The 26,127-nt window shown below is 41.6% G+C and overlaps 1 protein-coding gene across 3 annotated transcripts in view; it reads right to left on the reverse strand.

The window, feature by feature from the left end:
• Positions 1-738: 738 nt before the first annotated feature.
• LOC149299084 (guanine nucleotide-binding protein G(o) subunit alpha) overlaps positions 739-26,127 on the reverse strand; it is a 61,190-nt gene continuing 35,801 nt past the window's right edge. The window contains exons 4-8 of one of the 3 annotated variants that reach the window (XM_089486530.1): positions 14,441-14,601; positions 8,851-8,979; positions 7,827-7,956; positions 2,389-2,542; positions 739-926 (exon numbers count right to left, since the gene is read on the reverse strand). In XM_089486530.1, coding sequence (XP_089342656.1) covers positions 739-926; positions 2,389-2,542; positions 7,827-7,956; positions 8,851-8,979; positions 14,441-14,601 — 762 coding nt within the window. Of the gene's footprint in view, positions 927-2,388; positions 2,543-4,005; positions 4,194-4,641; positions 4,796-7,826; positions 7,957-8,850; positions 8,980-14,440; positions 14,602-26,127 lie in introns of those variants that run through there. The other 2 variants (XM_089486529.1, XM_089486531.1) reach the window with 2 other exon arrangements.

The raw sequence follows: 26,127 nt of genomic DNA on the forward strand, positions 1-26,127 counted from the left end.
TTTCCCCCCTTTATCTGCAGGCTGTCCCCCCCCCCCACTCCGCAGTTTGGGTTGGCACTGATACCTTTTTCAAGACAAGTGGGACCCGCTGCTTAACGTTACACAGACTAGAGGGGTTACCACTGATCCCTCAAAAGACCCTCATTCAGAAAGAGCACCCACAAAAGGTTGAGTGCGCTGTCCTGCGAGTCTCACAAACACATCTACCTGGTTTGGATTTTTTTTTTTTACATTTTTTTTTCTTTTTTTCATTGATTTGTTTTGTAACCCAAGAGCTGAACAGAATAGATCAACCTGATTGTTTAAATAGGTCCCTGTGTGCGCGCGTGTGATATTTGAGAGAAACACACAAAATAAAAACATTGATTTAAAATATTGTTTACCTTTCATCAAAGATATGTTATAACCCTCTTCAGCCCTGGTTAGGACCAGTGGCAATTCACATCTCAGCACTGATGGGGTTAAAGGATCAGGCTTTAAAAGCGATCCTTAAAAATCAAGGATCTTATATTTGGGGAGCACAAGAGCCGCGGACAATCTGTTCTGTTGACAGCTCTTTGAGACAAAATAAAAAGATTGGCTTATATATATATATATATATTTATTTTTTTATATATATATATATATATATATATATATATATGTGTGTGTTTCGTTTTGCCTTCTCTGTTTACCAACTTTTTGTTTTTTTTGTGTTTTTTTTTTTTCACCAGCAGATAAATTTGCTATACAGAGGAATCAGTACAAGCCGCAGCCTCTGAGATTGTTGGCAATGATGATGTCGGTGACGGCGTCAAATACCACCTGGATGTTATTCGTATCTGTGGCGCAGGTCATGTGACAGTAAATCTCCTTGTTTGGAGAGCGGTTCTTGCTCTCAAATTGTGCTTGTATATAAGCTGCAGCATCTTCATAAGTGTTTGGGCCTGCAAGAGAGTCACAAGGAAAAGGCGTGAAGGTCTTCAAAAGGTATTTGCAATTTCTTGGTCTCTTCTTGGGGTTAGAGGAACATAATGAATTAATAATATAAGCCAGTGCTGGGGGGGGGGGGGGCACATGGATCTCACAGCAAATTAGAAGGACTATATCTTATCTGTTGCACACCCTCGCCCTCGATTTACATTATAACCTTTTGCCTAGGCCATGCACTTCTTCAGTTTTTTACAGCACCGGCCGAAGGCAAGCCGGCATGGATCCACCACCCTCAGAGCCAGGTAATAATACTTTATTTTACATTATCTTAAGCTCTTTTTTTCTGGTTGCCCCAGCGTGAATCCTAGGATAAAAATGATGGTTGAAAACAAATACAGACCTGAAGAGTAAAGGTAAGTTGTAAGAACAACCAGGATAAGGGAAATGAATAATCAGCCAAATAAAAGCAAGAATCGGGGATTAATACGCAGCATGGAAAGGAGTAAGGGAGATGTGTAAAAAAAAGTTTTCTGCAGTGTAAGGGACTGTAACCGATCCAGCCAGATGAGTAACATGACAGCAATCATGAGATCATAAAGATTAATAAAGACAGCAATTAAGGTATTAGCCACTTTTATTAATTTGATTTCGGAAGGCCCAGTGACTGGTGGAGAAAGACTGGTAATTTACAGTATTTAACACCCTCACATATGAGATTTTTAAGGCTTAAATAGTTATGACGGTATATACTGTTAATGCCTTTAAGAGATCATGTCCTCGGGTGACCTGCACAGCTCTCCTGCAAATGCTGTGGATCACAAGACATACCCTAAGTCTTAAGCTACATACCTGCTAGCAGCAAGTTTTCCTCAGCAATTACAAAAATAAAACCGCCTTCCTGTACCCCGTACAAAACCAGAGGGTGCTGGAGCACATTAACCTGCGGATAGACCCCATCAGACCTCTGCAAGGTCACGCTACATTCACATTAGCAGGGAACTTACATTAATGTTATGGTTTAATTTAATTAAGTTGATTATGATGCTGTATATATAGGAACATGACACATTAGGTTAAAGAAAACACTGTAGCCTATTGAAAATCTTTGGTGGGGTTCCCTAAACCAAACGTTTGCAGGAGAGATGGGCATTTAAATTCACTTCCTTAATTATAATTAATAATGCCAACCCCAGAAAGCTTCTCCTACAAGGACTGAGTTGGTCCTGTATAAGACAGCCTCACATTTATTATGCATTACGCAGGGTCAGGAAAACACTCCAGGGCTGGACCTTTTTATGATACACAGTGAAACAATGCATCTGAACTGACCTATAAACTTGGAGCATAATATGTTAGATTTGTCAGGTTTATTTGGGCACTTAGGTTTGATAGTAAGCTCCCAAGCCAACTGCTAGAGAATGGAGGGCATACTGGTGAACCATAATATAGCAAGACACGATCATACTTTGTTCTCACCTGTGTACTCTGGGAAGCAGATGGACAATGGAGACTTTTTGATCTTTTCTGCAAACAGGTCCTTCTTGTTGAGGAAGAGAATGATGGATGTGTCTATGAAGAACTTGTTGTTACAAATCGAGTCGAAGAGCATTAGAGACTCGTGCATCCGGTTCTGGAGTGAGGAGGCAGTAGAGAGAGGAGGCGAAGGACAGAAAGAAAGGAGAAAAAGGAGTTAGGCTGAGGAGAGAGGAATGGTTACCAGTGTAAAAACAAAAGAAAAAAGAAGGAAAGCAATTAGTAGCTACATGTATGTACGGGTTAATCAACGTACAGAGCAAACCCCCGGTATGTTACATGGTTTAATAAATATAAAGGTCAACACCATTCCGCTGATGTGCTCAAATTATTACCTTTACTCTTCCCGGTGATCTCTGATCCTTCACACATTGACATACATGACTGTTCATTCAAAAACATTTTGCTTTATACGCGTTTGTGTATTCAAAGCAAATCATTCCTCCAATGGAAGATCACAGTTTGCCGTCCACATACAGAGCTTGATCTTTGTAGAGTGCAATTACTCATCTTACACGGTAATGGCATGGCACTGATACACAACATCCATTGCTACAACACAACAGTGCAGATGATCCTATGTCATAGTAATAGATAGGACAGGACAAAACCCCTACCTCGGCTCCTCTTGGCAGCCACCCTACTAAGAGACACTCTCCAATAATGTAATCAAGGCTTTATTCACAAGTGCTATGCCACGAGTACTCCAAAATATATATAAATAATCTCTACATTCATTAATGGCAAGTGTGTCTTCACAATCCAGCCATATTTCTGCAGCAACAAAGTTTCTTATTCACATTACGTCAGCAAGGACGGACTAGAAGGCACTTTTAGTAAATTCACTCTGATTATCGGAGAGCAGTGTGACCCATTTGTCCATCTCTGCTGCTCCAAAGATTAACGGGTTAGTGGAAGTCTCTACAAAATATTTAATTCACTACTGCATTCAAAATTTGTATTTTTTTTTTAAACTCTGCAATAAACACCATTTCAGTAAGAAAGATAATATGCACACCACATCTACCCAGTCACGGCTTACCGATTATTGACACAACAGTGACAGAGGGTTCCTGCACAATGATTTTGGCACTTAAACAATGTTACCGGGGGAGACGTATTCATCATCTGCAACACTTCTGATACCCGGGATGTAGACAGACAAGTTGGCAGGACTGGGCAGGTAGTCCGGAGTTGGCTCACTTTATGCATTTTGTCTTTCTAGGGAAATACTGCATGGGCATGGTGATTAAATAAAAGGTAATGAAGGACCTGGAAACACGGTTATACGCACATACAGGACGCGTGATGAGGACCCCCGTGGGTCCGGACACAATATCTGAGCCTTACAGAGAACCCTGCATACAGATTCTAGTCGTTTATGTATGCTTTCTCTCTAGACATCTGAAGAACACACACGCATTACATTTAAACACACAGAGTGACAACACTGTCCAAGTGAGTGTAACCAGAGGTGGTGGGGAGATCTGCTTAGGCCTGGCGGGCAAAAGGTGGCTTCCCAGCGCTCCAGGGCCACATCTCTGCGACACAGCTCACTGTTCAGTACAGGCCACAACCGCGCAGGTTATTGGCAATGATGACGTCTGTGACGGCGTCAAACACAAACTGAATGTTGTTGGTATCGGTGGCACATGTGATGTGGGTGTAAATCTCCTTGTTGGGAGACTTGCTCCGGCTTTCGTACTGGTGTTGGATGTAAGCCACGGCTTCAGTGAATGAGCTGGGACCTGGAGCAGGAAAAGTGTGGAGTGAGACAGGAACAGAAGGGTGCTTTTTACATCTGTACATATTTACATACACCTTCAATGATATGATACAAATAATTGAAGGTGTATGTGCCCAATAATAAAGCAGTGATGTGTTCTAAATTTTAACATTAGGAGTACATGGGGTGTCGCTGAGGGAGCTGCCCACAACGTGCTTTATTTGTGAAGGTTTTCGGCTACAAGAAGTGTTTCCCATTTTTTACAATTACACAAATCGTAGTAGTCGTGTTGTCTTTTGAGGACATTAATATTAGTGGACTAACTCCATGGGCTTTTATCGGCTCCTGTGGTTGAGATATTAGCAGCCCGGCAGTCATTGTGTTTTATGTTTAAATAGGTTTATGGGAGCAGGCCAGATGACATATTCATGACAGGTGTGTATATTCCTGACAGGTGTGTGTGTGTGTACCTGTGTAATCCGGGAAGCAGATAGTTAGAGGAGAACGTCTGATTTTCTCCTGGAAGATATCCTTCTTATTCAGGAATAGGATGATGGATGTATCTGTGAACCACTTGTTGTTACAGATGGAGTCAAACAGTTTGAGGGATTCATGCATCCGGTTCTGTAACAAAAATAAAAGCCGCACATCACACAAGCCCACGGCACAATCCACCCTGCTGCGCAGAGCTGTGCCGCTGGAGACTTCTTGTCAGTTCTTGAATCTGATAATGATCGCTCTGCATGTTGTTTTTCTGTTGCAAACTGTTCCACAACCTTATCCCTCTCAATCAATTGCTCAGTCTGTCTAGATAATGTCACCAGCTATGGTACGATTAACATATCAGCCATTACCTGGTCAGAAGTAACAAGTGATAAAGCTTAATAGTGTTGGCCGTTTATGGATATCCACAGCATCCATCCAATGTTACACATTCTTAAATGTTCACATGCTCAGTCTCCTTGGATTAGTTAACTGATGATAAAATACACTTATTTTACTTGAATACCCCAACTACTGGTAGTTCTTCCTACTACACTTAATACTGGAGTAAGAGTGACATGGGACTGAAGGTCCTTGGGTTTGGCCAATAAGTACCTGGACCAACTCTCTGTAAAGCAGAAGACGGCTTTGTATCACCACTTTATCCAGGGGTAACAATGTTTCATTCATTGTGGTCTAAACGGCTTCTATGTGGCTTCTATGCTTTAACCATCCCCTCCTCTTCTTGTGATTGCTTTGTGGGGTCACTTAACTCTTATACTCCTATTATCTTTTCTCTCTTCTCTGAAACACTATTCCTTGTTCTACCTCACATTTACTCTCACTGTAGTCCACAGGCGAAGACTAAAAAAACAAGTCACAAAGATTTTATCTTCTAATAAGCAGTTACATAATTACTACATTGATTAAAAAATAAGGTCTCTGCCATCTATGAGATGTTGGGATGAAGATTTATTGATGGGTTTCCAAATCAGTTTATGCACTCTGTGAGACTGGATGGACACGCGGAGCCTCGGTAATTTATTTTTGATACATTAATTCAAGACAAATGAGGTCTTGGAATTAATGACAAGTTGGAAGTCAGAAGGTGAGTTGTAACCTTGGAAACGACTTGCCTTGAGTGTCTGCTTAGATTTTGTATATAATTTTTATGTTTGCTTTTGGCAGGGAATAGAGCATAAGCACCGAGACACAGCGGTCAATGGATATCCAGTATGGACATAGACTAGAGGTCACTCCAGACTCAAAAACGGACCACATCTTGGGAACCGAATATTTTGATTTATGGACAAGCTTTACTCAGGACACCATCTTCCTGGGAGGTTACAGCCCACCTCTGCTATCAAATACTACGGACTTAACACGAGAGTTCATACCTGTTTGATGCATTGCTGGATATTGTGACTTTGTTAGAAAGGATCGGACGGCAGAAGGAGAAAAGGTACTGAAGATGCAGAAGTGTTTGGAGAGAAAGGACTTTGTAGATAATTCTCCAGCAACACCAAGAGAGCAGAAAGCAAGTGATCACAAGAACGAAGCAAACCAAAGAGTTCAGGCGGTTAATGGCGTGCTGCCGGTCGCACCGGGAATGGCTATAGCTGGAGGTTAGTGCAGGATCTCTGGCGGTAAAACAAGACTGCAAATCTCTGCCAGGTTGCAACCACGCAGAGCAAAGAAAGACGTGCAAGCCAGCAGTACAGATGTTAGAATAAATGTATTAAATAAGGAAATGTGTTTTGACACGTTCACATTCTGTCTCCGTAAACCTAAAAACATTGTTTTTCCCATGGAAAATTACACATCGGTTCATTAAAAAAAAATTAAAAATAAAAACCAACAGTGCACTGTAGAAAAAATAGAATTGTGGGTTATTTTTTTTTAATCAAACACAGGTTATGCAGGCAGTACATGACTTCCATCCACAGTGTGTACATAAGGTTAAGAGTACAATTCTCTAGTCTCTGTAAGGCTCAGATATGTTATATTTCCACTATTTACCAGTGACAGACAAAACAGGTGTAATGTTACAGGATAAAGGTCAGCTACAGTAATGTTTGGTAAAAGGGATGATGTTCTTAGACACCGAGCATGTAATGTAACCATTTACAATGAAACAAATCACCAGCTTATGTGTTCAGATGAATTTCTCAGACGATGTCATACCTGGCACCTTGAAACTAGAAACAAGTGTATCCAGTTTTAGAGGGCTTAAACTGTCAAGTCCATTAGCACGTTAAAGTCAGGCTGTACCTTACTTCTTGGTGACTGAACAGCTCAAGGAGCAGGCATCACTACTTTTGGGTATTAAGCTAATAACTACAGCATTCTCATCAAAAGCTCTAGTATATAAAAACACCCAAAAAGAATCAAACACTGGGGCAAAATACAATCGGACGTTTCAGATGGTGGTAGGAACAAAGTTATCTGTGTACAACAGTAATACGGGAGCCATGACCTGGACAATGTGACGCCAACCATGCCCAGGCACTAGAAGTGTAATTAACTGTAGTCGACAAGTGGGAACATTCTGCCATGTAGAGGCAGAGCAGGGCAGATACTACCTTACCCTCCTCAACTAGGTCAATTTTATAAGATAGAACAGTATTGTTTGTTCCTAATCTACACAGTCTACTAAACACAACATGGCAGAACTGCCATAGTCTGAAGTAACTAGTCTGAAGTGCCCCGCTGACGGTATCTATTCCATAGGAGTCATAGTCAGGGCTTGATAACCCCCTAAATTCAGTCATAGTTGCTTGACTAATTATGTAACATGAGGTGCAACCACAACCTACCAAAATAGGCAATGCTACGGAAAGGAAAATAAGCATGGAATTGTGTACAGGTGAGAGGAACCCCAACACAGACGGGAAATGCCCTGCTAACCACACACAGGGTGAAGAGAAACCTGAGCATAAGGGTTGATGAGCAGCAGCTCACTATAAGAGAGGCATTTGTGGGTATGAGTCTCTTTACTGCATGTTAAGACGCATAGAAAATTGTATACATACCAATAGCAATAATAGAATACAATTAGAATACACTTTCAAGCAAACAGCACATTAGGGGCTTAACTCGAGCATTCAAGAGGAGGACAGGAGATCACCGGGAGCTGAGACCTTATAACCTAGGTGTAACCTCCTGTACTTACCGTAGTTTCGTCTTCGTGAAGAACCTGATCGTACCCGCTCAGAGCCACACAAAAGATGATGGCTGTCACGTCTTCAAAACAGTGGATCCATTTCTTACGTTCTGATCGCTGTCCTCCAACATCAAACAGCCTGCGGGGTACAAAGGTCCACAGTCATCAATGATTTCAAACAACCCTACAAAGATTAAACTTGGCACAAGGGCCGTTCTATATTTAAACCACACTATCGTAGTTCGTAAATTGATACATAGCAGATGGTGTTCCAAAAAATAAAAAAATATGTCATATGTGAGGACAGGGATGGCCAAACAGAGTCCAGGTAAGTGCCGACAGCATCATAGCAAATTATGACAGTAAGGAAATGCTTCTCAAGGGATATAAAAAAACACCCACAATTAAATTGACTAATGTACCCTTAGAACTCTGTGTTCTAAGCAGAAGACACTGATAAGACAAAAGGATAATAATACTAAGCTTGTTCGTAAAATTCCTCCAGTGTTTGTAGCTATATGACCTTATACAGTTTTATACTTTTTTAATATGATAAAGGCTACAGCAGACAAAACAAAATTAATTATTCCCTTTTGCTATGTCTGGAACCATTTGCTCCAATTTCTCATTTCACCTTGATTAAAGCACACTATACCTAATTAATAGATTCCATTACCATACAGAGGTCAAATGGCTATGGAGAGACGTGAGTGCTGTTATAGGCAGATAGGCTGCTGAGACTCTGAGGAAATAACACAGATGGACTGGGAAATTGCCATTTAATGTATATATACACAAGTTTCTAGGGCTGCTGATGTCCTCTTTTCTACACATTCTGGATGGAAGGTTGAATACTAATGGGCAGACATATGAAGCACGGTTCTAGTATAAGCCCACACTTAACTACCTCCACCCCCCACGCATGCTGCCTTATTCTGGATCCCACCAATGTACTTGTGGTATCTAATTTGGGCTCTCTATCATTATACACTATACAGTGTCACACAGGTGATATGATTGGGTCGGAACTGACCTGAAATGGAGGTTTTTGAATGTGAAGTGAGTTTCTACTATGCCTGTAGTCTTCACTCTGGTTCGCAGGATATCTTGCTCTGTGGGCTGGTAGTCCGGAGCTCCGATTCGATCTAAACTGTCTAGGTAGCTAGAAAAAGAAAAGCACACAAGAGTCTCACAAAAATCAAAAAAGGTATTAAATCAGTTCACTACATTGTATTAATTAAAAGATAATAAAGGCTTCTTCCCATTGTAACTTTCATGTAATAAAAAATAAAATGTTAAAAAAAATGTTCATAATTAAAGCAGACGACGGTTGGAGTTGGTTTCATGTGGTGGGCAGCAGGGGGCTCCAGGAGCAGTACAAGTTGCAGTCACAGCACATTGTTCAATGCCAATTAGGCAGACTGGGTGAAGCATGTATAAGCTAAGGGATATGAACAGCCTGCCTCACTACACTCATTAGCTCCGCAGCATTCTATTTTCTAATCGCCCATTACAGATATAAAGGGTTGGGGATTGTTGTTACTAAGTCTATGTTACTATAAGGTATATGAATGACCGTTATACTACCAATGGTCTATTTATTATACACTGTGGCGACTCTAGAAACAATATATAGGGGGGGCACACAAGATACCACAGTCAAACTGGGGGGGCATTCATAATTTCCAAAAGTAATGTGCTATGGAATTTTACTTTTGTTATTGGGCTAAAATAATACTTGATCATTCAACATGGGAATCCTGAAGCCACAATTGAGTGTGACTAATCCTTAAAATAAATATTATAACACAATAAATAACTTTTCCACTAAATGATTTCAGGGCCTTGAACATTTTGTCCCCTGAAGTCACTACAACTTCAGGAGGGCATTTTATCTCTGGATAAATATAAATTAAATAATTCCTACTGTAAGTTAAGTGCCAGGAAACAGATGACCAAACACACACACACCAACACAGGCTCTGTCACACCAACACCCACACACACACACCCTAGGACAGGCTCTGCCACACTGACAACTGAACACACACACCAGGACAGGCTCTGCCACACCAACACCCAAACACACACCAGGACAGGCTCTGCCACACCAACACCTATACACACACACCCAAGGACATGCTCTGCTACACTGATAACCAAAAACACACAAACAGCAGGACACAATCTACGTCACAGATGTCTACATCAGGATGGATTTTTCACACTGCATTGTCGTTTATACCCCCCTTAGTGTTTTTGCCCCTTGTGTATTGATGCCCCTGCTGCCCATATATATTAATATTAGCCCCAGTTGCCGGTATAGATCAACACATTAACACACAAACCAAGCTTTACATGTATAGATCAACTGAAATTCACTTGTGATCTCAGCACTGAAGGTATAGATCAAATAAACAGAATCAGACATACAAATCCTGTAATTGCAGGCATACAATAGTATATGAAACGTAGCATTGCAGGCATAGATCAAATAAATACAGCATTGCAGGTATTAATCAACTGAATAAGACATACAAACACTGTATTTGCAGGTATACATAAATAATGTATGGAAATATATAGATATGGCTCTACAGAATAAAGCAAAAACCCAGCTTTGCAGGTATAGATCAATTGGAATTCACATAAAAACACGTCATTAAAAGGTATATTTAAAACCCCCTAAATTACAGGCATAGATCACAGGTTGCGTCCACACTGCCCACACAGCAATCACACTCCTATCATACCCAGGCAACCAGTAAATGCTGGTACCTAGGCATGATGGGACTGTGCTTGCTGTGATTGCTGTTAGCAATCACACTCCTATCATGCCAGGTCAGCCAGTACATGATGGTACAGGTTGGCTGTAAGTGATGTGTAGACCCCATACTGCTGTTGGTGTGGCAGAGCCTGTCCTGGTACGCGGGCCGCACCCTCTCTTTCCTCCGCATTAAAAAAATACATAAATAAAAAAAAAAAAAAAGATGGGATTTAAAGTCGCATTGCGACTTTATTCCAAATTCGGCAGGGGGGCAACAGGGGGGGCAAGGATTAACCTAGGAGGGGCAATTGCCCCCCCTTGGCCCCCATGTAGCGACGCCACTGATTATACACACTGAACTCCAGGAGCAGAAAGTGAGACCTTGCTGAACCATGTTCCTTGAAGCCTTCATGGGCTGTATTCAGTGAACATGCATTAGTGTTAAAAATGCCTTATTTACTGTATAAAAGAACATAGTAATTTTTACCGTACCATTATTTTAATTATACAGCTAATTTATAGGACAATGCATTCATTCATTCACAAAATAGTTGGAAGATTGGATTTGTTCCTTATCTCATCCAGTGTAACCAGATTTCATAAACTGAATACAATTATTTTGTGTTGACAGTAATGTTTCAACTAATGTATATATGTGTATGTAGAACAACAAAGATGTTTAAAAAATTATATAGAAAAATACACATAATACATATATATATATATATATACATATAAGGACTTGACTTTGAATAAAATGAAATTGTCTATTTAAAGACCTGGAGTGCTGACCATCTTTTTGAAAGTGTTTTACATGGAAACTGCTGGTTACTAGCACCGGGCTTGGAATATTTGGAATGGTGTGCAATGGACTCTGTGAGTAAATATATATATATATATATATATATATATATATATATATATATATATATATATATATATATATATATATATATATATATATATATAAACTGTGCTAAAGCCAGCACTGTAAATATGCAACTATGTGCATACCTTAAGGCATACAATATTTATATGAAACATATGGCATTTCCAGATGACTAGGGGAGGCATGGACATAAAGGGATTTTAAGTCACAAAAGGACATATGAAAGATAATGGTCCCACTCTTTAACATTTCTGGACCCAGAAAAGGTAGGGCACACTAGGGCATGGCTTTCTCTTCCCAAGGGTTCCCACTGGCCAGTCTCATGGTCATTCTGATTCTAGATATACATATCCGTTCATGTTTTCTGGTAGACCAACAGACCGTGCTGGGATCTCAAAGATCTTGAGTCCATTAAATTGTTACACCATTTCCACCTCATTGTACATTTTCCTTGCTCCTCTGATGTGCCAGGTGGTGAATTACAGGGTGAACAGCTTGTAGGTCATGGTCATGCCAACTACACCATCCACCCTGTAATGCTCCACAATATCCCTGGATTATGTAGCAGATAGATCAGTCCCCAAGCATATTTTTTGGCACCAGTGCCCGCTCCTCTAATTATCCTGAATTTCTGATGTATTCATTAGGAGCATTAATTTGGCAGAGCACAGATGCTAGGGGGATCACTAGAGACATGCATACTCACACCATGAATCACTACCACGAAAAAAGTGAACCCTAACGTCTTCATACAGTCGATGAGCGCCAATTTATAACCTATTAGCAGCCCGCAATACTAGCTCCGATTGTGTTAAGCCATATAAGAAAGGTGCTGCTAAGGGGTGCCAAACATAGGATAATGGAAAAATATCAATAATGTGTGTATAAATGGCCTTTGTTAAATATATTTCTTCTTTGTATCAGGGCTACAGAATCTGCTGGCCAATGGAGGCAGAAAGGGATGGGGCTTTAGCACTAGCGCCAACCGCTACTGCTCATCTTCTCCCTGCTCCTGTCTTAGTTCTGCTAATTTTCAAGTCATTACATTCATTCTCTGCTCATGTTTGTTAATATTTATATGGGCGAGCATCATCAGTATTTGCATCTGGGTGCATGGAAGACGTGAATCAGGTACTGGTGCCTTCACAAGCTGCAGCACATTCAAAGAGCCAACAGGGCCTTAAGTAAAGTTAATGGCTCGCAGAGATCACGTCCCCGGTGGGCATCTCTGGCTTTAGAGTTTTACTTTGGCTCCTAACATCTGTTCCTCATCCCTGGGCTAAAACTGACTTACTAACCACTAGGAAAGATACAGGGTACACGACCCTTAGAAAGACAAGGCTGAACTGCGCTTTTCCACCACTGCCTGGTGAATGTCCATTTTCTCTGCTATTTGCTATTACTTGAATCATCTACACCCCCAAGGACATCTTTCCCTTTGCTGAGTGACTCAGCTGGCGTGTAGCTGATTCTTTTATACACACTTCCATATCTACTGCATGCACCTTCCATCCACACCTGTACTGCGTTATTAATCAGAACTTTATCACTACACTCGATGTTGAGCTGAATCCTTGAATCCATACAGCTCTTTCCAGCAGATGTTCTTCAAATGTTATTAGAGAGGTGCGCACAATGCTTTCAGCTCCTTGAAGTATGGCAGGGATAAGCGCTTATATTTCTTGGATTGTCTCTTCCACAAGAAGAGAAATTCGGTTATAATTCTTGCACTGCTCCTGGCAGAGCTCCCTCCTCTATTTGGCCCAAAAATAGTGTCTAAGTTGAAGGAATGCCACTTCAAATCCTGTTTTGTTTTGGCTGTAGGGAAGATTCTATGTTCTAATTGACTTGGGGCAATCATTCTCCATCTAGGTTTAAATAGTTTTCCTAAATATGGATTCAAAACAGCCACTGTGTATAAGGAGGGTTTAAGCCAGTGGGTCCAAGTCTTTTTTTTTTTTTGGAATCGCGTCACAAACATGCACTGAAATTTAAAGTGATTGTTTAATCACAGATACGCACAGACATGTATTAATTTACTGACACGCATTATATCACTTGCAGCCATAAAAACAGATTCATGCACATTTCTTGACATAAACCAGCAATAGAGAGCAGCCATGGTACTGAAAGATCTTGGGGTTTCTATGGAAACCAGGGATTTACTGAGAAGCGGAGGGATTGGCTGATGGCAACGGAACAGCCACCAGCATAAAATAATAGGGAGGACAGCTTTCTTCTCTACGTCTGACAACAAGGAGTGAGACACAGAGAGGAACGAGAGAGGGAAGGAAGGGGTTCATGTAGCCTCCAGCACTGAAATAACAACCCCTTAAGTACCTTACATTGATTAAAACATAAGCAAGATCCAGCAATAATGCCCCAGGTATACCCTGTGGATAATATGCCAGTTATGGAGCCATCAACCACCATATGGAAAAAAGGCTACGCAGAAACAAATATGATGGAAAGTCTATCAATGATTTAATAAAATAAAAAAAGCTTGGTGTATATACAAAGATTAAAACCAGACTCTTGCTCATAGGTAACCAAACAACCCTGTTGAAAGTGGTGACACTTGGCCTATCCACTCTAAGCTGGTGGTAACTTCTAAATGAGAAGGGCCAAGAGAAAAGAAAGAGAGGCAGAAAAAGGGAGGTAAGCATATGACTTATAGTAAACATCTGCACCATACCATGTTAATAAACAGCAACAAAGTACATCTACTGTGACTGTTATGGTATCACACATATACTCCCGATCTACAAAGATGATTCAATGAGTTTATAGTTTATAAAACGATTGGCAAAGCTTTAGCACTGAGCTATTGAGAGAACACACGTTCATAATGGTGGCTATTACACACTTGCAGGAATACCTGTTACTTTTTGTCATTCCTGATTCATGATAGATTTGGAATCTACTAACAGCGGACAAAAAAAGTTATCATTAAAAAGAGTAACATACTATTTAGCAGAGTCGTTAAGCTGGTATTCCCGGGATCGGTTGAAGCATTCCTGTATTCCAGAGTCTGCCCAGAGTCTCATCATGGCAGACAGCAGCTCAGGAGAGAAAGGCTCTGTGTCTTCCATGCGGCTTACCACATCACACACCATCTTGGCATCAGCCTGTAGAAAGAAAACATGAAAAAACTGAATATACTGGGAGATCCAGAAAAAGAATGGTACACAAAGGGTCCTCTAGAGCACTATGGACCTAGAAGAAGCAATGGATCATATTCTACGGCCAATCAGCGGCTCAACCACCCTGTTCACAGACTGTATGCAAAATTACCTCTAGACAAACCACGGGAAAGAATCTACCTCCAAAGAATTAATGAAACTGAAGAGGTTACTAATGCTGTGGAAATTGAGATTATTCATCATCATTCCAAGCCTGTGTATAAAATGTCTTCTGTGGACTCCACATCAGACTTAGCTAAATGGCAAATTTTGAACTACAAACCTTTATCTACGTATGACAGAGCAGGGGAATTTCCTTTGTATATGTACTGCCAGAGGTGGGAGCTCTGTAGGGTAACGTGACATGTTGTCACATGGCCCCCATGGTAACGTGGCAGCTTCTAGATTTTGTTGCAGGTTCTTGCACGTGGAACAAATTTGTCGAGCCCTGTGATACCAAACTGAAACCTAAAACCAAAGGAGTCAAACATTTGAATTATCTATATCAGACCGAGGCAGGTAACTGCTTCAAAGGTCACTTGATAGATTCATCAACAAATGTCCCATTAAGCAGAATATGCTGTGAAACCGCAAGTCACACTTATAATAATCAAAGAGTTTAATATCAACGTTGCATTACTACACCCGACATACGACAATCACTGTGTCACTTTTGCTCTGAAAGTATCAACTTCAAATGTTGTTAAATTAAATATTCTAACTGGTTGAGTGAAGCAGAAGCTCTCAATAAAACTAGACATCTAGGAGTACCGATTGTCCATTTTCATTACGACTCTACAGCTATGGTGTTACGCAGAAATATAGAATTTACAGGCAGATAAGAAGCATTCAGCTCATCAAGTCTGCCTGTTTTCCCCAATGCATAACCGAGACCTTAATCAGTCCTTGGACTCGTCTTAGATTCAAGGACCATATGTATATACCATGGATGTTTAAGTTCCCTTCTGCTGAAAGGCTGCTCCATTTATCTACCAAGTAAAACCTCCTAACATTACATCAAAGCCTCTGACTCTCTAGTTTTATATTTTGACCTCTTGTTCCAACATTTCTCCTCCTTTGAAATAAACGTTCCCCCTTTTCCTCCAAGCTGTACATATTAAATTCCCTTAGTCTTTCCCGATGGTTGTACACCTAATGCACAGGTAGCCAAATGTATTAACACCCAATCCAATTTTATATCATTCATATATATAATATTTCATATATAACATCCAGTCCATCACCCAATGCCTACCCCATTCATTACCCACAGAGTCCATCACCCAATGCCTATCCCATTCACTACCCACAGAGTCCATCACCCAATGCCTTCCTCATCTGCTACCCAGGTCCCATTACCCAAATGCTTACCCCATCCACGACCCAGAGTCCATTACCCAATACTTATTCCATCGGCTACTCAGAGTCCATCACCCAATGCTTACCCCATCTGCTACCCAGAATCCATTACCAAATGGCTACCCCCTCCTGCTACCCAGAGTCCATGACCCAATGCCTACCCCATCGGCTACCTAGAGTTCATTACCCAATACTTAACCTATCCACTATCCAGAGTCCATTACCTAATGCCTACCCCATCCGCTACCCAGAGTCCATTACCCAATACCTACCCTATGCGCTACCCAGAGTCCATTACCCAATACTTACCCTATCCGCTACCCAGAGTCCATCACTCAATGCCTACCCCATCTGCTACCCAGAGTCCATTACCTAATGTCTACCCCATTTGCTGTCCACACAGTCCATCACCCAGTGCCTACACCCCATCTTCTACCCATAGAGTCAATCACCCAATGCCTACCCCTCCCGCTACCCAGAGTCCATGACCAAATGCTTACCCCATCTGCTACCCAGAGTCCATAACAAAATACTTACCCCATCCGCTGCCCGAAGAGTCCATGACCCAATGCCTACCCCATCCACTACCCACAGAGTCCATCACCCAATGCTTACCCCATCTGCTACCCAGAATCCATTACCAAATGGCTACCCCCTCCTGCTACCCAGAGTCCATGACCCAATGCCTACCCCATCGGCTACCTAGAGTTCATTACCCAATACTTAACCTATCCACTATCCAGAGTCCATTACCTAATGCCTACCCCATCCGCTACCCAGAGTCCATTACCCAATACCTACCCTATGCGCTACCCAGAGTCCATTACCCAATACTTACCCTATCCGCTACCCAGAGTCCATTATACAATGCCTACCCCATCTGCTGCCCAAAGAGTCCATCACACAATGCCTACCTTGTTCGCTACCTAGATTCCATTACCCGATGCCTACCCCATTGACTTCTCAGAGTGCATTACCCAATGCCTATCCCATCCACTGCCCAAAGAGTCCATCACCCAATGCCTACCACATTCACTAACCACAGTCCATTACACAATACTCACCCCATCCGCTACCCAGGGCCCATTGCACAATACTCACCCCATCCGCTACCCAGAATGCATCATCCAATGCCTACCCCATTTTCTACCCAGAGTCCATTACCCAATATTTACCCCATCTGCTACCCAGAGTCCATTACATAATACTTTCTCCATCCGCTACCCAGATTCCATCACCCAGTGCCTACCCCATCCACTTCTCAGAGTGCATTACCCACTGCCTATCCCATCCACTGCCCAAAGAGTCCATCATCCAATGCCTACAACATCCACTACCCACAGAGTCCATCACCCACTGCCTACCACATCCACTAACCAGAGTCCATTACACAATACTCACTCCATCCACTACCCAGTGTCCATTGCACAATACTCACCCCATCCGCTACCCAGAGTCCATCATCCAATGCCTACCCCATTTTCTACCCAGAGTCCATTACCCAATGCCTACCCCATCGACTTCTCAGAGTCCATTACCCAATATTTACCCCATCTGCTACCCAGAGTCTATTACATAATACTTTCTCCATCCGCTACCCAGATTCCATCACCCAATGCCTACCCCATTCACAACCCAGAGTCCATCACTCAACGCCCACCCCATCCACTACCCAGAGTCCATTACCCAATGCCTACCCCCATCCTCTACCCAGAGTCCATTACCCAATACTTATCTCATTTGCTACCCAGAGTCCATCACTCAATACTTACCTATCCGCTGCCCACAGAGTCCATCACCCAATACCTACCACATGCGCTAACCATTACATAATACTCACCCCATTCGCTACCCAGAGTCCATCACACAATGGCAACCCATTCCCAACCCACAGAGTCCATCACCAAATTCGTACCTTATCTACCGAGAGTCCATTACACAACACTTACCCCATCTGCTACCCAGACTCCATCAGCCAATACCTACCCAATCTGCTATCCAGACTCCATCAGCCAATACCCACCTCATCTGCTAGTCCATTAACCAATATCTACCCCATCCACTACCATGTTTCGGCTGCAATTGAATGAATGCACATAATACATAACCATGAAAAAGATAGCATTGTTTCCAGCTTGTTATTAAAAGTTGATACATTTGAGTAGTTCTTGTTAAAACACGAAGATGTGTTTCTCAGGTTTTTACTGGTTTAAGTCAATAAATGTTAAAGAACATAAATACAAAACCCAATCAAATAAAATATTCTTTGAAATTTTATCTCTATATGTAGACATATGCAATCACAGTAGATTTGCATTAAATGCCTGCACAATTTGACTGGATTCAGAGAAAACCTAACAGTGTAATCTTTTGTCATTTTTATATTCAAAAGGGAGTTGTCATTGCTTGTGAATTAGAGTGTTGGGGCATTTTATTTCTCAATCTGTGATGTTTCGGACAAAACCATTGAAATACACAAATCGTGTGGCAACGAGGGTAATTTCCTTAGGTGCCTTTCTTAAAATGAGTATTGAACTTTGCATTTAACAGTCACCCCCCCCATAACCCTAAATCAGAGGTACAACATGTTACATGCTATGTTTTAGATATAAAGCCACACTAATGTTAGAAGACACACAACATATGTATGTGAAAACCTTTGCATAGATGTGTTTAGTTCTGATGCATAATGGCTAAGCCTTGTACCAGCTTGAATGCAAATGGGATTTGTTACATCCACTGAAAGGACTTTAAATGAAAGGCTTGATGGCCAGAGTAAAATGTCACTTGTGTGTTTTATGCTCTGTGGCAAGCCTATTATGGTAAGAAAAGAGGGGAAGAACATAGCTGATGAAACAACTGCAGTTTATGTGAATTGGTTTTCAATGGGAAAAGGAAAGAAATTAAGCTATGTTTATTTTTTACGGTCCTTAAACCCTATCTTAATCCATAACCTTCCTGTATAACAGTGATTTGTACCTATTTTTATGCAATTCCTTCTTGCACTTGCCTTGGCAAATCATTGTTCTCAACAACGACTTAAGCAATTTCACAATAGTACATAGCGTCTGCTCAGTACCATGGGGTACCAGGTGAGGGTGTCCTCTTCTACACAACTGGTTGTTCTGTTCTACTACACGGGCAGGTGATCTCAAACGGTATTTTGCCTTCCTTTGCCAGTAGTAACATTTATGCGGTATACGTAGAAAATATTATTATCAATTTCCACAAAGTAGCACTTATAATTCCGGGGGAAGCTCCTACAGAAGAAAATTGCTTGCTTCTGTTGTGATATGCATTGAAAGTGTCATGGCAAGCAGGGCCTGTCCTAGCCAAAAAAGCGCCACAAGCAAGAATACTCTCTGGGTGGTGCATTGGGTGTTATTTGGTGTGAAACCGACCCCTGCTTGATCAAAGTTGCAATGAGTCTATGTAATGTGGCACTGTTGAGAACTTGTCTCTTCACTCATCACTTTCTAGGCTTCATGGTGAGGCGTTACTCATTGGGCTTATTGGGGGGGATCATTTACATGGGCGGACAGCCAGCACAGCGTCTGTAGTATGAGGTTATCTGCACACGTTTCAAATCATGTTCAGAAAGATTATTATCCAGTTACAAGGCAGCGATTGTCTTGCCATTGTTCCTGGTTTATTGAGATTTGAAACTCCTTTACAATCCAGTGTTTGCTCTGAGTATGGTTTAGACTATGTATCTACAGTACATCTGCACAATCATTGTACATTTTGCTCATTTTTTTGCCCATCTGCCATGCTATTTATTATGCTGCCCCTAATTCCTCATAATCTAATAACATTAGTCCTACGTCAATCTTTTTGTTAGGCCACCAACTGCTTTCCACTACACTTGATTATAATACGGCTATATCGTTAAGGAAAATATGGCCAGCTCCCCCTAAACATACATCCCCCTCCAAATCTGCACAGTACAGAAAGCATATTCCTTTGACGCTTCAAGTAGTAGCTTCATTACTGCCCAAAGCCAATTAATTGAGTGAAAGCACCACTGCGCTCCTCTCCAGGGTGTATTTCACGCTGGGTATAACCTTTAACACCAAGCCCCCTTCCAGGGCACAGTGGGCATAATTTACATCTGAATTCTTTATCCAGTGCTGGGTCTGATTGGAAGCTTCCTGTACCCTCCCCCCATTCAAGTTCGGCTACTCTGCCCATCCTAGCATGTAATACAGCCCCGCCATCTGTCTGCCATCCTCTCCAGTAGGGAAGAGCTGGAGCTCTGGGGGGGGCACTTAATGAAGCATTAGGCAGCAGCTTTAAGGCACTAAAAATACCCCAGGGATGCAAAGAAATTTGCAGATGATGAGGCTAGGTAAAGATAATAATGTATGAAAACGAACCTTCGACAGGTATTATTCAACAGAACTAGACGATATCGATTCCGACAATCCCCATATGGTCAACGGCCATTTGAGGACTGCAGCCTGTCCATTGTGCTGCATTAGCTGGATGACGTAAATGGACCTCCAGCAGTTACTGGTATCCTATATTCATAACCAAACCCCCGTAAGGAGCCCGGGGATTGTACGCGATATACCTCTTTCTTTAGTATGATGAAAAGGGAAGTAGTGCAGAACAAAATGATATAGTATTCTCAAACATTAGGTGTTTATAAGAATTTTTTGAGATATCATATTGTTTAAGAACCCAACCCCTTGTGGATGTCCTTCTTGCAACCCCAAAAAAGGAAGGGTAGAGAAAAGGAATCAGATTAGCGATTCTGTAACCGGCACAGAACACGTCAGCACGTAACATTCTCAGAATACTCATCCGTAGCTATGACCCATATAGCAGTATTTTTAAGCGGGCTTGAAAGGTACATTTTGGCAAAAGGATATCTGAGCATCTCAGGGCATGCGACCGAAATAGGAAAGGAAAGAAGAACGATCGGGGCTGGGACAGCTGCCAATTATTGTCACAGGCATATACCTCGCAGGGCGTAGAGCCTGAGTACCAGGCCTCTCTGTCCTTGTTGCCAGAAAGCACTTCAGAGCAGACTCAAGAAAAGCTCAATTAAAGGGCTTTGTTACCGTGGCAACAATTCATCTCCTCACCGCCTGGGCCCAGCGGAAGATACGTGTGAAAAATGAATAGGAAGAGGAGAAAGAAAGCTAATGTGCGGAGGAATAAGGGGAAATTCAACCGCATAGATCAGCAAGCGATTGTCCTATACACGCTGGAGTTCTTTGCGTTATATTAACCGTGTTCTATAGAAGCTTCACGCTTATTGTTTGTTCATGTATCGGTGCAAATGTTTATATGCATTGTATGATGGGATCCTATGTGTTTTGGCAGATCTGTTTGCATTTAGGTTATTATTTGTGTCATCGCTTCACAGCCATCTGCAAATTAACAGCAGGACACCAGAGGGACATGAAAAGAATTCTCAGAGGACAACGGTAGCCGAGATGATACACGAAGCTGGAGCTACCCTTTGCTTTGGTCAAATATGGAATAATCAGGGCTTTTTGTGATTTTTAATAAATACTTTTTTTTTGTTTTTTTATTCAAATGACGCTGCGTTATTTTTGCAGCCTTTTTGTCAGCACAATGCCTGCAATGGGAACAAAAGAACCGTCGGCATGATGGCGAGAAAAGCAGGCCAACTGAATACAGACTTCCATACACACAGAATTTGTTTTCTGGCACTAAACCAGACCATAATTGATTTTTGTTAATTATTTTTAATATTTTTTTAAAAAAAAATCTAATAAGGAATTTGGAGGAACAAGCAAGGCTTAGGTGAAATAAACTAAGAAGCGGATCTCATGGCAGGGGGGAAAGGGGATAAATTGGGGATGCAGGCAGTGCGTTAACATCTGGATCTATTCTGTTTTGTTTGGCTGGGGCAATGCCTGGGTACAAGGCTACTGAGATGGCGCCTTACCACATACAGAACTTCCCATCTACTGTACTTTCGAGCGCAGAGCTAAAAGACAAAATGGGACAAAGATGAGCTGGGGGTCTTCTGACCTTGAGCTCTGACAGAGGAACAGCTCAGCAGTGCGTTTAATATATATTCAAAGCTACTGCCTTTCTATCCCCCATCTCAATGACTTGGGCTCACAGCAATTAAAAAAAGAGGGGAGGGGGGGTGGTCATATATATATATATATATATATATATATATATATTATGAGATAGGGGCTGTACAACTGGCAGCCCCCATATACCTCTGGAAAATTTACTTTTAGCCACGGCAACAAGGAGTGCAGATTCTTCATTACTATAACCATTAAATCTCATTTATATAATGTAATGGATGGTGATGGATGCGTGATTAGGAATATCCATCACCCAGGCCAAAAAATAGCCAAACGGACATATCCTTTGGCGAGTTATGTCAAAGGCAACACGGGCGTTATTTAGTCTCTAATGGACGCTTTTCAAAGTTTTCCCACCATCTTACTTTAAACGGCAATCAGAACAATCACTACATCAGAAAAACAAAGCTCAGCCTCGCCACGCCTGAACAGAATTATTATTACCGGTGTTAAAGCCAAAATCCATACCTCAAAAACATCCAAAAAACACACAAACAAAAACAATGATAAAAAACAGCTGTTTGAGGTTACATTCACAAAATACTTTGTAAGGATTTAACTAGAATTCAGTATATCAACTTTACAAAAACACAGGCAGATATTTCCTATCCTGTATCTATGAACAAAGTCACATTTAATAAATGGGTTTAAATATCATATAAATATATCCATCCCTCTTATTGACTTCATTCAGTGTTCGTTGCACGTTTCATAAACTACATTTAATTGAAGCGGCACATCTGTTGGATTGAAGGGAGCCATGATAGAGAATCGGAGCGCAGGAGGCTGGGATAGAGCAGGAGACGAGGAATTTCTGGATATGTTAAGACGGGAGCGAGATCCCAGGATTGGCATCCACATACCAGCTACGGATAAGCCTGCTATTCTGGGTTAAACCCATGGGAGTCATCGCGAGGACAATCTGTTGCTAGGGAACTGCAGGAAGAATTAACTCCTATCCACGTACGTCACTTGCACCTTTCTAATGTCAGATATGGCTGGGTGTGACCTGAGCAATCAAACACTTTGCAGCGGCACAAAACACCATCGCATTACAAACACACAACACACCGGCAGATGGGAACCATTCGGCCCGTCTAGTCCACCCCCAAACCTTAATGAGTCGTTGGTCTCGTCTCAGATTCAGGAGCCGGATGCCTATCCCTTAACAAGAACAGAGCCGGGAGAGTCTTGAAGATATAGGAGACGACCTGTTAACATTAGTTATTAAATATTATGCGATACAATGTAAATATGTTTACATACAATTTATGTGAAATAACACATTGTTACACATTGTTACACAGATACATGTATGTTCTACAATGCCCGCTACTGGCCCCAGACGAGATAGCGGCGCCTAAACCGACACAGTCCGCCGTGTCTGCGGCCAGAAAGTGTCTCTACAAACATTCTGCTGCTGTTGGGTTTTATGTATATAATACGAAAGAGACTACGACATATGGTCGTCTTAATGGAACTGTGCATTAATTAAGCAGGATAAGTTACAGTCGCAGAACGCAGTAGGCATGATTATAGGTAAATCATTTGCTCGCTGGTGTTATGGGAAAGCTTCTTGGGAGAATAAACACTCGGCACAAGAGTGTCAGACTTACGGAACAGATGCAAGGTTTGGGGATTAATCAGCAGACTCTCCTCTCGTAATTAATTTCCACTATTTTACGTTAGTGATTAACCTTCTAGCTCTGACCATGAGGTCACTCGATGCTTTACTGAATTTCGATCCCTGGTGGTGGGCAAAAAAAAAATTGGACAGTTCCAACATAGTGTAGCCAGAAATACAGAATTAAACCATTTGAAACCATGAGTCTGGCTTAGAATGGAAATTAAAATGCAAACCTACGGGCAAAGCCAGTATAATTAAATGGTTCATTCTCAACGCTTATGGCCAACAATCTGGTTACAGGGGGACTGTTATTAATTTCAGAAGTTCAATATAGGGTAACTTTTCTTTTTGTATTTGGGGCAAATACAGTATAGCAACTGGAACAGAATGTCTTCTCTGTTGGTCAAACACAAGACCCGTGATTCAGAAGATGGGCCTAGATCTAATGTGAACCAAGTTATCATCCAAGTGTTTTAAATCTGCCATTTAATGGCCAGTATATACCCTTGTGTTAATTGCCTTCTTTGATTTAGTACGAGAACTTATGTTCACGTTGTCATTCAGTTCATGCATGAATATGGAGTAAAGGGAGAAGGACTATGGGCAGACTAGATGGGCCAAATGCTTTGTATCTGTCGTCAAATGCTATGTTTCTATGCTAAGAACAGGAGACACCATCCTAAATCATCCCTTTCTAAGTCATCTTTGCACTTGGGTTTCTAATACCTCCGCACAGGGCAGTAGGTGGTTCTATTATCATACGTACATCATATGTAAGGCACAGTCTCTATGACCATCACATGGTAGACAACAAGGGCCACAAAAGACCAGCAGCCAGAAGGAACGAGGCAATCCTAACACCACGGCAAGACGTAGTGAGATTCTTCATGCTCGCCGTGTCGGTCACACCTTGCCAATAGCGGAGAAACACCAGAATTAGCTGGACCACTGGGGATAACAGGCAGGCAGACATTTTAAATAAGCAGTTATTTTTCTAGAAGCCGCAGGAACATTTCCACATCCCCAGAAGCTAGAAAATGTCAGATGAGGCTTGCTGCAGATTGCGGTATCTGGAGGATGCTGTGACAGTGCAGAGGGCAGGGAGCGCATGCTGACTGCTGCATGCATAACACGGCGATGAGACGGGGAAAAGCACACAGAACGTTCAGAACCCAAACATTTCCCAAAAACACAGCACACCCTATGTGCTGGGAAACGGGAGGAGGGGGGCATGTTTTTTTTGCGTGGCTTGTACTTGAGAGCTTACATCATAGCAAGGGTATTATTTCAGACCACGTCAGCGGCGAGATGTATATTTAACTCGTAAAGCAAAGATTATACGGTAGGAAAGAGGGTGGTATGCTATGGTGAGCGGGGGACACAGGGTATGCAATCGTATAAAAATATGCACACAAAATTAGACATAATTAGGCCTTTTCCCAGAATCCTACACTTACTGTGAGTGAGCTGTGTTCGCTCTGTCCCAGTTACTAGGAGTAATGCAAACACTTAGGGGGTTTATTCCCTAAAGCAGAGTGCTTTCAACTAACTTCATTATGCGCTACGGAGAGCCTATCCTGACAAGTCTGTCCTAAGAGAAGGGCTGCGCAGGCCCTGCATAATGCATAGATCAACCGGGAAACTGATTTACCTATGCATAAGCTATTCTTACACGGGGAGCTCAGTTGGGTTAGAACAAAAAGTGAAGTATCCTGCAAACGGCTACTTTAAGGAAGAAACCCATAAAAGGGTTAATCGAGTAAAACACTGTAAAGGGTAAGTTAGGTGGGCTTTGATTTGCTGTACCATGTATTTAAATCAATCTAGGTTAGGAATCCCAAATCAAGTTTGGTTATAGTTGTACCAGAGTTTATATAAAAATATATATAAAAATATATATAACACTGTATCCCTGAGCAATATGCCATAAAATCCGGGGTTTTGCAGAGGCAGTCAGCCAGCTTCCAGCTCGGAGAGAACACACAGAGACATCAACATAGTCCTTTACCTGCAATGACCTTTCAATTTAATTTTTGGAGATGAATATGCAACAAACCAGCATTGTAATCAAATGATTTAAAAATATTTATAGTAAGCATTGATAATTTAATTCACCCGGCCAGGGTAGGAATAATTATGCAGATCCTGAAAACAGATACTACAGCATACTCATAAGGTGGGTTATTAATAACAAATATATTGCTGCTTATATTTATCTGTAAACCATTATTAAATCAGGGCACAGAACTGTAAAATGGAGAACTTGGGTGGAAAAAGACTGCCCTTTTTCCACCCAAGTTCTCCTTGGTGCCATTGTCAATTGAACATTTCAATACGGCTTATCTGCTGATGTTTTTTCTTTGAGATGAACGCAGGGATGGTGGAGATAATACTCTCTAATTAACA

Source organism: Sceloporus occidentalis, unplaced genomic scaffold, assembly GCF_023333645.1.
Source record: "Sceloporus occidentalis isolate IW3139 unplaced genomic scaffold, rSceOcc1.0.p SCAF_29, whole genome shotgun sequence".
NCBI lineage: Eukaryota > Metazoa > Chordata > Lepidosauria > Squamata > Phrynosomatidae > Sceloporus > Sceloporus occidentalis.